Genomic DNA, 16959 nt, shown 5'->3' with positions numbered 1-16959 from the left:
AATAACTTACTGAAAATTCTAGCGAATAATTGGGTATTTAGATATAGGGGTGCAACAGTTTCAGATTTTGGTGTAGGATTATAGTCTGGAAAAAAAAGAAGCGGTTTTACGTTTTTTACGGTTATTCTTGTAGACCTAAAAAAAAAAAATCACATCAGTGTTCTTTGAAAATGTTTATTTTTAACAACAATAAATAACTGAAAATACATTTTAAAAAGTTGCTGCCTTTTAAAACCAATACAGCAGATTAAACATAGATGTAGGCTCTTAAAATAGAGCCTGGGCACTTTGCATAACAAGTGGACAGTATATGTACCCTCTTTTTCTTTCATCTTAAAAAAAAATCTTCTTTTTCATTCATCTTAAAATGTATTTCCATTTCAACCTTACTTACAGGGGAAATATTCGTCCACAGCCTTTAAACTTGACTACGACTTCTTAAGCGCCTCAGAGGGTATCCAAGGCAGAAATGCCGAGGACTGGTTTCAGCCGCCCTAGTATTAATAAGCAGGGTTTTTTTTTTTTTTTTTTACGATTCTGCCTATTTTTGTAATTGAATTTCGATTAATTGCACAGCCCTACCGTCACATAGATGTTGTGAAATCAACACACTCCCACTGGCATGATAAGAGCTACAGCTGTAAGATGACGATTGCATTTACCTTACATGACTTTTACGACACACACAAGCAATTTCCTTTTGATAGCAAGGATCACAAACTTGTCGGAGAGAACTGCGCCAATTAACGGCATTCACTCTCGAGAGGAGGTGAAGTCATTTTTCTAGGGAAGCCACACGGTCAATGGTGTACCACGTGTGGATAATGTACGAGTTAGACACCAAACAAACATCACTCAAATACAAGGAAGAGGCAGCATTGGGCTTCAACGATGAAGCATGATTCATTTTTGATCTCTTTATAACTCCCCAGAGTCGTTTACGATCATGACAAAACGTTTTAGTCATCCATATTCCACCACGTTTCTGTTTTTGTGTGGTGGATGTGCTAAAATAATATTTTAATTCCCCCCAACTGAATACATGCTGTCAACATGTCCGACCAAGCAGTGGCATAAAAGACTCGTAAGCCATCTAATAGTGGTTATTTAGTGCCAACAAATGACAACTTCTAGTCATTTTAAATTCTGAAAAGATGCCTTGCAAGATTAATCTTCTTGGTATAATGGCAAACAAAAGGGACATCTTCCTAGAAGCCTCCCTTAATTAATAGCATTGACGCTCACAAAGTAGTTGAATGGTGAGAAAGAGGAGAAAATATGCAATGATATATATAGAAGGTCGGCCACTCAAAGCTAGTTCAGTCAATTTTGGTCGCGTTGCTCTGTACTGCTAAGACTTGATTTTCTGTTGTGGCTAATGCTAGCTTAACGCATCACCGAAGCCAAGCTGATCGGCTCCGTGGTGTGGCTTTTACGTTAGGCTTACAGTACCAGAGTGTAAATCTACAGAATAATGTCAATTGTTCGCATAACTTATCTTTCCAGCCAAAATGACAGATAAGTGGCTCCTTTGGAAACCACAGGAGTGAGTAAAGATGGCTGTTGGTTAGCCTTCATTTGTGGATAAAAACAGTAACTACAGTTGCTCTTTTTGCCTTTTTCACCTCGAGCAAGAGCTGGTAATTAATGACAGCGAAACAAATCCCACAAGACATGAATTTTACATCAGGCCTTTCTCTTTCTTCAACGCCGTTCCGCTTTTCAGTCGAGGTTTTGCGGCGTGGAAGGCAGAAAGAGACACGACGATTCATGTGCCGTTGCTAACTTAGGAATATTATTTCTGGAGATGAAAAAGCGGCCTGTCCAACGATCGTGACACTTCTTTAAGGAGCGGCACACAGAAAAAGCACCACTGGACCTGAACCTGACCTGTCTTGCGCGCGTAATTCATGAGGCCTGAAAGTGAATTTGGTGAAGTTGCAGACGTAGCGTATTTAAGGGAAAAGGCTAACCGACGCACAATAAAAACACATACAAAAAGGCAGAAATACATGTCCGCAAATACAGTAGTTGCCGAGTATTTATTCAACTGCAGATGGGTGGGGTGGAGTGAATGCCCATTTTTCAGAATATGTCTAAGACATAGAGTTTAAAAACAAAGTAATACAGTAAATGCTATAGCTCCCAGAAGATTTTATTTATTATTGTTATCATAATAGCACTAATAATAATAATAATAATAATAAATAATAATAATGGACATTTTTTTATATAGCGCTTTTATCTACCAGAACTTTAGTTTTTTTGGTTAAAGACTAGAGGTGCCCCGATTACAATTTCTCAGCCGATCAACAATCCTCAATCTTTTAAAAAGTCTGACCTGCCAATTCCGATTTTTTCCCCATAACAAGCAGCATATACCTTCAGTGTTCTAATCTTGTTTTATTGGAAAACATTGAACACTATCTGCGAAATAATACAAATGGATTGTTTTAACTGCACATGAAGTAGTTCTCTAAAATACAAATGAAAATCCTATTAGTCATCTAAGCAGAAGAGGACAGTGGCTGGCCTTTTCAGACCTCTGAGGAGGGAGATGAGATTGGTAGAAAAGATCGGTTTATTTTTAAGGCATCGTCCTATCGCTACTCCCCCAAAATTAAGGAAATTGGGGCCGATAAATCGTCCCGGCCGGCCGGCCGATCGATTGGTGCATCCCTATTAGAGACATAATTCAAATACAAATACAACATTGCAGAGCAACTACGCGCCGCGGCCTATTTAATACTGAACAGCGAGTTCACTTACAGCTTTGCAGGAAGACTTGTTGTGTATTCAATTTTAATGTCTGAACATTTTCCCAATGTTATATTTGTGCCTTAAGTGGATGATCTACCCAGCGACTAATTGGGACCTTGCGAACGGTGCACTGTGTATCCTGCTGTCGTCAAATAGTAAGTGTCGACAAACAGAAAGCAGCGGAGCTTAACGCCCTCCAAGGCTTACCTGGAGCCATCATTTCATGGATGTGCAAGTAAATCAGAGTGCAGTGGGCTGGCATACACTTTGGTTGTAAAATAACATCAGCCGGGGGAAGCACGCAGGGAAAGACGGGCTTAGTTTGACATTTCAATTCACAGCGGACGCCCCATTCGTGCTGACGACACGGCGGCAGCTTATGCCAAGCAGCCGTTCATTTTGAGGGCCCTGATCAAATGTTACCTAAAAGACAAATTAATTTCCCCCCATTCGCTCCTGGCAATTATTGGCGCCTCAGAATGATTTCTTCTTGAAAGAAATCAGTTTGTAATTGTATCTTTGCACATCATAGAGGAGGCTTCAAAGATGTCGCCCGCCTTTGTTGTTTAATGGCATGTTTTAAAAGAAGATCAATTGATCGATCAGCACTATCCTGTGTTTGTAATACATTTTCTTTTAATGACGTGTGAACTGTCTGGAACAATAAGCGGTGTGATCGATAAGGGCACTGATGTTTGCTAATCACATCAATCAAGAGCGGAATTAGGAAGATTGCACGGTTACAAACACAAGCGCAAAGCAACACCAACAAGGTGGACAATGATTAACTCTGCCAAGGAGGCTTTGTTGTCATCACCGAGCAGATTATGTGAAAGCTACTTAACTTTGTTAAAGGCGGAGCATGAACAAGGGAGCAATGACCATGAATTCAAATTGCTTAAGAATCCAGATAAAGGTGCAGTTCAAGGAATGTTTTTTTTTTTCCTTTTACTGACAAGATTGCCTGACATATCTGTCAAAACAGCACGATTCATATTTATGAAGGTAGTCATTTAAATAATCATTGTTTGGCCTTGTTGGAGGTCTGCACCTGTGAAGACTACGGCACATTGAACGCATCAATCGGAACAATACATGTTAACAGACAATTGGCAAAGGTCTGTGCTTTACTATTAGCATTTGTTTTGTGTCAATAGGAACTGTGTTTAATACTACAGCATGGAAATGGACCAAGTTTATGATGAATTTGTCCAATGAGTGACTACAATTCGTATATATGCCGCCTAAATCGGGTTATTCAATTATTTAACTCATTCACTCCCAGCCACTTTCACTGAAGCAATCCCCTTCGCTCCCGGCTGTTTAACTGGATTTTGACAGATTTTGCAAAGCCCACAGAATATTGTGTTCTACTGCTTTAAAAACATGGAACCTACCAAAAGAAGGATTCGAGTCTCTTCTTTTCAGCGTCCATTATGGTTCAATCTTAAGTAACCACATTTGATTCCCAAACGGCTTGGGCCAATGAAACGGTTCCAATTCCTTAGGTAAAAATTGTCTCACTAATATCATCCTAATGTCATCCTAATAAAAAAGGCTGAGAGATATCACATGGCTTTAATGCCTTACAGTGATGCCTTTAGCATAGCGCTTTACTAAATTTACCAGACATGGTTCCTTGTGCGTAAAGAACTACAAGAAATCATATGGCTGATTTACTGAATTTTGACTGATTTTGCAAGGCATAAAGAATATTGTGTTCTATTGCTATAAAAAAAAAAAAAATGCAACCTACCAAAAGAAAGATTAGAGTTTCTTCTTTCATCAGGAAAACAACGATATTTGTATCTCTTTCCGTTTTGCAGCAATTATCATTAGAATATAGCCAAGTTTAATCATTATTCACATTCCCGGTGAAAACAATGGCAAAAAGAGCTTGTTGCAACATGGCCCTGGCTGATCTCTTATACTCTGCTGCCACCTGCTGGCCGTTTTTCTAACGTTTTAATAACTACCATTGCTTCAACCATTCTCTGCCGTTCAGAGGCTGCATCAAAGCCTTCTGTGTGCTCTAGCGTTAAAAAACAACAACAACATAAAAAACATATAAATATGTCTTTGGGACACTGGTGGTAATATTTAAAATGGAACGTATTTATATGTTTTGGGGAGCAAATTAGTTAATTACCCTATTTTCTGGAAGCACTAGGACAAAAATGCATAATTAGGTAGAAAAAAACATACATAAGTCGCACTAGAGTATAAGTCACATTAAGTACCGTATTTTTACGGCCATAAGGCGCACTTAAGTCTTTAATTTTCTCAAAAATTGACAGCGCACCTAATAATGAGGTGCGCCTTTTGTGTGCAGTAATATGCTTGCTAACACATGCTTGCTAGCATATGTTTTAGCGTGCAAGCATGCTACCGTATGTTTTAAAAAGAATCCCGACTGTCATGACAAGTTGCTCTATATTATTTATTTGGTTGTTACCAACATCACAATGAGATTAATTTTTCAAAAATCATTTCCAGTTAAATGTGTTTTGTAGAAACTTTATTTGGATGTACGCTGCCATTCCATTCCATTCCGTGCATAGTGACGTAGAATGACGGCTGTCTCTCTGCCGAGCAATGTGGAACGTCTATAAAGAAAGCAAGTTAAGCCTCGTAGCGTTCCAAAACAAACATGCGATCGGGAAAGTCACCCTTTTCCACGCTGTGCTCTCGTCATTCACCAGACACATTAAAGAGTTTTGATCGCCCCTTTAGGAACGTAACGGAGGCTTACCTTGCTTTCTTTATAGACGTTCCACATTGCTCGGCAGAGAACCAGCTGCCATTCTACGTCACTACGCACGGAATGCGCTGCGACGTAAATAATGTCCAAATAAAGATTCCACAAAATGTATTAAACGAGAAATAATTTTTGAAAAATGAATCTCATAGTTATGTCAGTAACAACCAAATAAATAATTAGGATCAGCTAACTTATCATTACAGTCGGGTTCCTTTTTAAATAGCGCATGTTTAACCGTGGCTGCGCCTAAAAAGCCGGTGCGCCTTAACGTGTGTGTTAAATACAGAAATCTCGCGCTACGGTGCACCTTATATTTTTTTCATGTGTAAGTCACTTCCGAAGTATAAGTCGCAGGAATAGCCAACCAATGAAAATAAATGAGACTTACAGTCCGCGAATTAGGGTAAATAATTGTGGGCGACTCGAGGTTAGTGCAGGCTTTAAACTCTGTCGCATTGTAATGCCAGTTGAGCAAAGAAAAAGAGAAATACACTTTGGAGTTTCAATGGTCAGTCAATCTTTAACGACTGCGATTCATTTCCTTTACACCTGAAGTGGCCCCCTGGTTCCAAGCACTGACATTATTTCACCACCATCCGATTACCCTGCAGTGTTCGTTCCATGCGAAGGGAACGTCGCCGCCATAAATCCTGACGATGTAGCAGGTGTACATCTGACGGGCCAATTATTTTCAAGTGGCCGTCCACAGAGGCAAAGATTCCCTCTCACATTTCAAGAATGTGTCCGTAATACAAAAAAAAAAACTGCAGTGGGCGACTGCGCGCGCCACAAAGAGGCATCTCTTATTTAACCGATAAAGGTAGCGCTACTACTTAAGGCGGCTGAATAAAATAAGGAAGCGTGTTGTGTTCTGTCGGCTTATTTGACGGAATGCACTGTTCCTGCCGCTCCGAGGTAATGTGGTATTTATGTTAACCGAGGCATAACAGTAGCTGAGAGAGCACATAAAGCAGTTATTGGAAAAGCGCCGCGATGGCCAGTTTCTCCCTTCTCCCTCCTTCCCGCAGCCTCTTTTGAGACAAGGAGGGTGATTATGTATGGAGGACCAAAACCGCAAACATTTAAAAATAAATAAATGACTTCATGACTAAATAAATGACTAAAAGTGAAAATAAAAAGAGATACAAAAAAAAATTATTCGAAAAAAAAAAGAAAAATAAAGTTATTTATTTATTTTTAATTTAGGTAGTTTTGGTCCATACTGCCAGGTTGAAATGCTATTCAAATGAGGGGGCGGTCCTGAGTGTCTTGGGTTGGACTCCGCCGTTGCAAACTGCCTTTCATTGGTCGAGTGAGTGGCTCGGCGAACAAGGAAGTCCCGCCGGCTTGCATTGGAGAGCAATGGACATCTATCTTGTCCACTGTCACCTCGACTTGTTGTTGAGCAAAGTTGTGTTGACAGTGGACAAGATAGTCGTGCATTGCTGGAGCTCTCCATGCAAGCCGGCGAGACTTCCTTCTTCGACGAGCCGCACACTTGACTCAACCAATGAAAGGCCGTTTGCAACGACGGAGTCCAACCCAAGACACGCTTAGGACCGCCCCCTCATTTGAACAACATTTCATCCTGGCAGTATGGCCCAAAACAAAAAATAAATAAATGACTAAATAAATGACTAAATAAATAAATAAATAAATAAAAAACTAAAAGTGAAAATGAAAATGAAAACGGATCTAAAAAATATAATAAAAAAATTAAATACACGTATTTAATTTTTTATGTATATATATATTTTGTTTTGTTTTTATTTCATTCATATTTTGGGGGGGGGGGGGTTAATTTTTGAATAATATTTTTTCTGTTTTCATTTTCACTTTTATTCATTAATTTCTTTATTTTGTCATTTTTTATGTATTTATTTATGTATTTATTTATTTTGAATTTTGGCAGCTTTGGTCCTCCATAATTAAGATTATTCACTTGTTAATTACATTCATATACATCAGAATGTTAACAGTGCAGCATGCAGAAGAACTCATTAGGAGCATTCGTCACAACATGTGAGGTGGGGGTGGGTGGGGGGTAGGGGGTGGGATTGGACTCCCCCATACTCCCCAGGCTTGCGGAGTTATGGTGCTGGACAGATTCCAGGCTCCAGCGGGAAAACAAACAGACGTGTTGACAAGAGGCCAGAGTTCAGGAGCACACAGCCCCCATTGAGCCGTCGACGACAAGTCCCTTCGTCAAGGCCGCCTCGGCAATCTCATTTCCAGCTGGCATCCAGAGGTGCCGCTTCGTAATGTGGAAGCGCAACCTGATACGCGAACGTGACGTCAAGTCGGGTCATAAGGTTTTTTTTTTCACCAAGCAGGCTTTGCTCCGTTCAATGAGGACAGATAATTGCAGCTATAATTGAACAGATGTCTCAGTTCCTTAAATTAGCCTAAACTGGCAAACATGCAGAAAAACTGTCATATTTGATACAGACATAAAATATCCCATTTAAAGCATTGAAAATTACTTCTTTTTTTTTATCCCATCGGATCCTACAGCAAAATGATACCATGAAGTTGTTTTGCCATTTTGGCTGTATTGAATGAATTTACATACATCCAATTTCCCAAATTATAATCGGTGTTGAAATGTGTTAAATAAAAAAGACATTGGGTTTGGTCATGTGACATTCACAAGCTGAGATTGGTCGTTACCTGAGCAACTGTGATTAGTGACAAAATGACCACCCCAGAGATGGCTAAAAATGTGTGGATTTTGCTGCTTGATTCATAATCCATATATGCGCAAACTAGATTAAAAATACCATATTTAGATAAGTGGTGCAACAGCATAAAATATTATTATTGGAAAGAAAACTTTTGTGTTGACTTCCCCTTTAAATAAAGATGATTTTGATTCTTATTAGCCTAAATTAGCAAAGAATACACACCAATGGAGACATAATTGACAATAGCAGCTAAAAGCGCATTGAAAATGTAGGATCCCACATTTATTTATTTATTTATTTATTTACTGTCATCTATACGGGTGCCTTTCCATTGAAGTGTGTGCTTCTGAGAAGTAAAGTCAGGTCAAGATGTTTTCTCACCCATCAGGCTTAGCTCAGCTCAGTGAGAACAGATAATTGTGGTTTTTATCAGTGTGATGAGGTTTTTGGATCTCACTCCAACTATCTATCCTTCCTTCCTTTAGTCTTTCCTCTGGTCTCTTGAGGTCTCTAATCTGTTCGAATTTAGATGTATTTGGGGTTGGTGAAAGAGTCTATTTGTAACTCTGTGGGTGGGGAAGGTGGTGTCTGGTTGGTGTTGGATTTCACTTTGTTTCATCTTTCTTTCCTTTGATCCTTCCTCTATTCTCCTGTCAATTCTGAAATATCCGGTTAAGGTGAAGGGTCTTGGATTTATTACAGGTTTCAGGTGAATGAAAGAGCACTGACACACACACACACACACACACACACACACACACACACACACACACACACACACACACACACACACACACACACACACACACACACACACACACACACACACACACACACACACACACACACACACACACACACACACACACACACACACAATCAATAAATATATCAATCAATCAATAAATAAATCAGTCTAATGTCACATACATCACCTCTCAGCACTTTAAAGATCCTGAAGGAATTTTTTTTGCCGTTCAGTATTGAAGGTCAAATGTATCAGGGATAAATCATTTCTAAAAGATTTAAGCAAATGTCATTAATCTTCTTAAATGGAAAACTACACAAAAACAGACATTTGTTCCAAGTGAACAAAAAATTTTTAAATAAAAAAACACTGAAAATGTCATTTTTGATTGCACATTTATCGTCGTTATGTATTGCAATCATTGATGCCAAAAATGCTAAATGGACTACAGCACTTGCTCTCAATTTATTTATTTTTACTATGCACAGATGACACGTGTCGCATTTGATGTTGGCTAATTGGTATGGCATTTGATTTATATAGCGCTTTTCCACCTTAAAAGGCCCTCAAAGCGCTTTACATTTTGACTACTGATTACACAGAATCAGGAGCAACTGGGAGTTCAGCATCTCTCGCTCAAGGATACTTAAATCACACTGTCCTGGGATTGAACTAACACACTCAGGGTTGCAAGAACACCACTCTACCACTGAGCCGCGCTGCCCCAATTGTATGGCTGTAAAATGAAAATGAGTGTGTGGGTGTGTATTTATGTGTTTTTGGTATTAAACTTCACAACACTGTGTCATAAACTAATTAAACACTAAAATCTTGAAAATCTAGTATTTGATGTACTATACTAATCTCTAAATTATTCACTGAATGGATCTGGAATCAAAAACACTTTTTCGAAAAACATAGTGCTAAAAGATGGAGACAATTACAGAAAAACACACAAAAATGGTCCCTGTGGTGACACTGGCGCTACCATAGCAACCAAACTTGATGTAAAGGAGGAGAGGATAACCGGTGTCACACGGCTCACCAATACTTATCAGACATGTTCCCGGCATGCGAGGCAAGGTTCAAGAGGCCAGTGACGGTAATGGTTTTGGAAAAGGCTGGGGATTAAGGAATGTGATAGGGACCGAGCCTCAGCTGGGAAGAGTGCCTTGGCTTGCCTCATGGTAATCAAGAGGAGGGTTTTGGTGGCGATGCAATCGCCCTGGGAGACAGGCCTCATTGCGAGGTGAATCTGTCACTACTGATTGGATTTCTGACACACCCAAGTCTCTCCTCTTTAGTTGTTTTTTTTCTTAAAGCAGGGTAAACACGAAATGACAATGTGTGCAAATTGGATGATTTCCCATCGTTTATGATCAAAATTTGCAAAGACATGGATTATTGGATGCGTTGTGGAGAAACTCTCAACGGTCTCCTCGAGAGCTGTCAAAATTCATTGATTAATTGACAAGTAATCGATTATCAAATTAATCGACAACTATTTTAATAATAGAGTAAACGTTTGGAGCCATTTTTTTAAATAAAAAAATTCCAAATCCTCTGATTTCAGCATCTCAACAGTTATTGTTCACTGATTTCTTTAGCCCTTCAAGAATGAAGACGGATTATCATCTGTGCTTAATCAAAATAAGACATTTGCAAACATCAGTTCTTACTTTGGAAATCAATGACCGAACCGGTAACATAGCACAACATCAATCCCCCCTTTCTTAATAACTATATATGAATATGAAATAAGAAATAAACAACAATCGCTGGTTTATAGACAGTAATCAGTAACTAATGCATCCGATTAGTCGATTAATGGATTGTATAATCAATTCTAGAAATATTCGATAGTGACAGCACTATTCTTCTCGGTTCTTTCATTTCGTCTTCTACGCAGGTAAGCATTTTCTCTGATTGGCTGACAAGTTTCAGTTAAAAATATCCACCAATTTTTCGGGCAGGCCAAAATTGCGAGACGTCAAAATTTGCGTCCTATTTCAAATAGTGACACTTGCCCTAAAAACTGAACTAGCACAGATGGAAGAGTATTGGTGAGAAAGACAGCGAGGTCATGTACGTAGCAGTTAATTGTTGTTTGATGTATTTTTAGATGCATGTGAACTGCTCATTCCAGGTTTTTAGAAAATTCCACAAAGATGGCGGCCATTTGTCACAATCCTATCTACTATTTCTCCTTCTACTACCGCACTTTCTTGCTGTCTGGATGCCCTTTAGCAGCAAATCAGTCTTGGTGATGGACATCTGCGTCCCGGGGAGGAGGCTAGCGATTATCGGTGACGATACGGTTATTTGTTCCATTTGCTGTGTTGATCATCTCAGCAAGAACACCCATGCCCATTTTTTTTTTCCTCCTCCATGTGTGTAGTGTCTCACATTTTCAATACCGTTTAAAATGTTGAGCCTGACTTGCCTTCAACATGACACTTCTGCTGCCTTCGGTCTCTCTGAAGAAATTATTTTCCAATGGTTGGAAAAAGGACATTTCGGACAGAAGCAGGCGGAAGTGTGCCTGTGTCCCCTTTCAAGGTTACATCCACCGCATCAGTGTAAAGTGACAAGGAAATCATGCAAAACAAAACAAAAAGCTAACGCTGGAGTAAAAGTGAACCATCACGTTTGGGGACAACTATATTAAGAAGCAGCGCTGTTCCTGTAAGCCTATACAAATGTTGCAGTTGGGAGCATGTAGCCTCATTATCTGAGCTGGCTGCGGATAATAACCAGGCCTCATACTGGTAGGATTACATTAACAAGCACACAGGAGCGTTATTATACAGCTAATACAAGTACATTGCTTACCTTGGAGTCACTTAAAGATGCGCCGGTTGAGTCTTGAGGGATTCAAATGACTATGCAGACGACTGCTTAGCCTTAGCAAAAGCCGGATTAGTTTGGGCTTTTGGAAACAATGAAAACCTCTCTGGATGATACCATGGCGAAACAACCAAATTTTTAAATCAAATGTCTACGTTGATGACCGCATAGCTTTATCAAGTGTTGTGGTAGTTTAAGGCAGTGGTGTCCAAACTAGGGCCCGGGGGCCATTGCGGCCCGCCGTCCATTTTGTAGTGGCCCGCAGCATATACAAAAATAACTTTTGACACAGCCTGCTTTTCTAGATATGCAAAGAAACTCTTTAAAACTAAAATATAATTATTTATCTTCGGAATTTAAGTAATGAAGTTAGATATTTCAGTTACAGGAGCAAAAATGTTTTCCTCCATGTTCCGCTCGCTGTCTGTGTCAAGGTCCGATTTGTGAACATATCACATTAAGTCATTCAATCCCAAAAATTTGTAAAAACATTTTAAATACTTTTTCCTTCCCTCCCAAAACCGTGCTTACACGGTTTTAATGTTGTTTATTTTATGCAAGAGCATACAGAAGGCTTTGATGCAACTTCTGAGATGAAAAGGTAGCTTTAAAGCAATTGCAGTAGGTGGCAGAAGAGTATAAGAGATCAGACAGAGCCATGTTGAAACAAGCTCTTTTTGTCCGTGTTTTCACCAGGAATGTGAATATTGATTAAACTTAGCTATATTATTTTGCTAATTGCTTCAAAACAGAAACAGATACAAATATACTTTTTTTTCTTGATGAAAGAAGAGACTAATGTTTCTTTTGGTAGGTTCCAAGTTTTGATAGCAATAGAACACAATATTCTGTGGGCCTTGCAAAATCAGTCAAAATCCAGTAAAACAGCCGGGAGCAAAGAGGGTTGCGTCAGTGAAAATGGCTGGGAGTGAATGAGTTAATGATTAACTAAGATCCTCAAGTAAACAATGCTTTAAAAATTGTCATTTTATTACCGATTACGCTTCCTTTGATTTTGAATGTGGAGATTGACTGGGGCGGATCTATTCTCGTGGGATACGGGGGGTGGGTCACCCTAAAATCCTGAAAAAAATCCCAAACTGTTTGTCTTGTTTAAAAATAACTAAAAAGCCGCTAAAATAACTATAGTGGGTAAGTGATTGACTTATTCGGTTAGTCAGACAATGTTAACGCATTCACTCCCAGCCGTTTTCAGTGAAGCAACCCCCTTTGCTCCCGGCTGTTTTACTGGATTTTGACTGATTTCGCAAGGCCCACAGAATATTGTGTTCTATTACTATAAAAACATGGAACTTACCAAAAGAAACATTAGAGTCTCCTCTTTCATCTGTTTACGTTTTGCAGCAATTAGCATTAAAATATAGCTAAGTTTAATCATTATTAACAAACCTGTTGAAAACACTGACAAAAAGAGCTTGTTGCAACATGGCCCTGGCTGATCTCTTATACTCTGCTGCCACCTGTTGGCCGTTTTTGTAATAACTACCATTGCTTTAAGCAACCTCTTCATGTCAGAAGAGAATTCTGTATGCTCTAGCATAAAAAACAAACAAAACATAAACGTATAAATAAGTTTTGGGAAGTGAAGGACAAAGCATTAAAAAATCTATTTATACGTTTTGGGGTTTGAATTAGTTAAAGATGTCCTGGCATCCTTTGATTATGTATGCGGAAAAAGTTTGGACACCCCTGGTTTCAGATTTTGGAAATGAAACCAAAAAACAGCCATTTCCCTTTGACCTCTTGGAGCAGACATACTGTAGGTATGCCGACCTCAGACATTTATCCAGAAATAACAATCTGAGTTATATTGCTGTTTCTGGACCTCCAGAAAAAAGAAGAAGAAAAAAAACAACTAAAACAATCAAGTACAAAACCCTCACCTTCAACGGGATCCGGCGGCGTGAAGTCGAGATCGTAGCGGATGATGTAAAAGTTATTCCACACGTACAGCTGGTTATCCCTGGGGTTGTAATCCACGGCCGTGATGTACTGGTACTGGTTGGGGAAACCGATGTCCGTGTACTCGCCTTGGTTCAGCTTGGTGTTGTAGATGTAGTCGATCTGGCTGCCCCCGCCGTCGCTCTCGCTTTCCTCGTAGGCGGAACGCACCACGTGGAGCACGCCGCATACCATGAAGGCGTTGGAGGCCGAGCGCTTGTCGTAGGCCGTGTCCCACGTGGCCTCGAAGCGCAACGTGTACGGGTTGAGCTGGCTCACCACGATGCGGCCGTTGTTCTGCTCCGTGGCGTAAATTACCCACAAGCCCCTCTCGTCAACCGCCAGGTCGATGTCCGTCTTGCCGCCCCAGCGGTACGGCGACGTGTCGTGGTAGTTGGCGTTGTTGACGATGGCCTCACCGCTTTTGATCCGTGTGCGCAGGTCGAACTTGACGATATTTCGCGTGCGCTCTTTGTTGAAGAAGATGGCGCCGTCATAGGCCACAAAACCCGTGCCGTCTACCCGGTGGGGCAATTTGTACGTGGTGGTCTGCCGGTTGTTTTGGAAGTCCTCCAGGGAGGCGTACTCGATAAGGGTGTCCGTGCGGTACGGCGTCCAGGGCATGAAGAAGACCTTGTCCCCGGCTTGCAGCGGGTCTCTGCACCACGACCCCGCCTGCTGCTCCGCCTCGTACAGGAAGGTGGCGTCGCCGATGCCCTTCAGAGTCCCGGGACAAATGAAAACTAGTGGAAGAGAGAAGACCAAAGTGAGGCTAGTGACACTCAGGAAGCAGTCCCATCACTTTAGCTGCTGTATAGTAAAGATTCTATAAATTTGGAGGAATCTTGATATATCTTAACAGAACAAAATAAGGTGGCAAAAGTTAAGAATCCTAAGAACCAAAGACAACACAAATATATTGATGTGCTGTCTCTAATATCAACCTGTAGCCCCTTTCAAACTGGCCATCTAATGTGGCCCCCAACTGAGCCCCAATCAGAAACACGTATTATAAACAGATGTGTGATGCAAATTTGAAGCTTTTTTTGTAGGGATAGACTGATTATCGGCCTTTTTACGAATCCGAAGGCTGATAAACTGGTATCACTCAGTGGTGAATGCTTGCGAACGTAGCGAATGTAAGGTTTTCATCAGGATTTGTAAGATATTCACAGGCAGTTTTTACTTGTCGTACTTTACGAAAACCCCAAATTAGCTACACTCTCATGCATTTGTCGCTCAGTGAGATACAGGGAACTTTGCATTTATGAATCGATTTTAATTTCCACTTTACAAAAAATTATGCTGACACTAGGAAAACCCTAACACTTTTTATTTAAAAAATAAATAAAATAAAAAATTTGGAAATTATGTTGAAATTATGGAAAACTGTATTTACAGTAGAAAACTTTAAATAACTAATGACTTAGTTTTTAATTTACCTTAACACATGCTGATGACCCTAGAAGTTGTCTGCCTCGACAATATTATTTTCTCTTTTACTGCAAATTAATATTGGCTTGAAATATTGGTTATTGGCTTCCTTGACTACTAATAATCAGCATCGGTATCGACCTTGAAAAAAACCCAAATCGATCTATCACTCCTTTTTTGTGTGTGCTCATGCCACTGAATGTAGGCGGAGGTTCACCATGAAAAATAAGAAAAATTGTCCTGAAACTAGTTTCCCCTAAGCGCGCAAAATGTGGTGGACATATTAATCATAACATAAAATGACGCATGAAAAAGTCTCGAAAACTCCCGAAATTGAACAAGTAGTCGTCCATTTTGTTTCAAAGCAGCCATTTTTCTTAATTTCAATGGCTACGATGGAATTTGCCCAAATGAGCACCAATCGATTGGCTAGCGACCAGTTTCGCTTGCCCAAAGACAGTTTGGATAAGCTTCAGCATGCCGGCAACCCTCGTGAGGATAAACGGTACAGAGAAAGACTTGATGGGGCTCCGATCGTCGTAAGCAGTCATTTGAGACAGATGGTGGATGCTAAAATGAAGCTTTTAGTGCTAATGCCCACTGGAATGTTGGCAGGTCACAGAGTTATAATAGTTTTGGATTTTTCATTATACAGTGTTCCCTCACTATAACGCGGTTCACTTTTTGCGGCGGCGCTCTTTCGCGGATTTTTTTTAGTGCAATTATACATGCATTTTTTTTTAACAATAATGTACCTATTTTACAAAATTTATGAAGGCTTAACCATTGAGAATGTTTTTAAACGAGATAAATGTGAGGAAAATGTAAATGGTTTGATGAGAAAAGTGTATAAACTGTGGTGAGGGTTTTTAGAGCCTTAAAACATTTATAATAAATGCAAAACATAAAGCTAACTACTTCGCAGATTACATTTATTGTGGGTATTTTTTGGAACCTAACCCTAGCGGGAAACAAGGGAACACTGTAGTTAGTTTTTATTTTAACTCTTGATTTTAAAATTCAGTTTGTTTTAATGCGTTTTTAGAGCAGGTTTTTATATTTTCAAAAAAGTTTTATTTTATTTAGTTTTTATTAGTTTTAGTTTTAATTGTAGTTTTTTTTTTAATATATGGAATATTTATTGAATGCAAGGTAAAAGAAAAACGTTACTAAGTATTGTGCAATGAAGTAAACTACAATTTTCAAACGAATGTTTGACTTTACTTCTCTTGTACGGACAGCCAATACAGAAACAAATGCATTTAAAACGAACCTCGAAAGCTCCTGTATGATATTAATTAACAAAGATGAAAACAAAAGACATTCTCACTATATTATACTTTTACTTGGACATATAAATATAAGATCTAGGTTCAGTTAGCTTGACTTTTAATTTTTTTAAAGCATTTGCTTTTTTTCGTTAACATTTTTTCTTCTTCAATTTTAGCTTTCGTTATTTTGTACATTTTTGTTCACAATAATAAACTTGACGGGGCATAAAGTCAAAGTGTGCAGATTTTTATTTCATTTTTTCACAATGAAAAATTTGCCCATTACTCTAGTTTCACCAAGCTTTGTGAAATTTGGTAGACCCAAGTCATCTAATGATCTAAATGTACGAAGCCGCAATGACTGTGTAAACATGCACTTGCAATATCCCGCTTTGATAACTTCTACCTGAAAGACAAGCGAATAGACGCCATTTCTATCTTTACACCATTAATGCACTAATATGCCATTAGTGGCTGTGTGAAAGGGGCCGG

General features: G+C 39.4%; 1 protein-coding gene across 7 annotated transcripts in view; it reads right to left on the bottom strand.

Moving 5' to 3' along the window:
• adgrl2b.1 (adhesion G protein-coupled receptor L2b, tandem duplicate 1) overlaps positions 1 to 16959 on the bottom strand; it is a 157526-nt gene that overhangs the window by 62298 nt on the left and 78269 nt on the right. For all 7 annotated transcript variants that reach the window (XM_086084063.1, XM_086084080.1, XM_086084070.1 and 4 more), the window contains exon 5: positions 13705 to 14505. In XM_086084063.1, coding sequence (XP_085940189.1) covers positions 13705 to 14505 — 801 coding nt within the window. The remainder of the gene's footprint in view (positions 1 to 13704; positions 14506 to 16959) is intronic.

The sequence above is a fragment of the Leptonotus elevatus genome, chromosome 1 (assembly GCF_054856555.1).
Source record: "Leptonotus elevatus isolate MCC_2025b chromosome 1, RoL_Lele_1.0, whole genome shotgun sequence".
In the NCBI taxonomy this organism is placed as follows: domain Eukaryota; kingdom Metazoa; phylum Chordata; class Actinopteri; order Syngnathiformes; family Syngnathidae; genus Leptonotus; species Leptonotus elevatus.
This window is presented reverse-complemented; position numbering and strand designations above follow the sequence as displayed.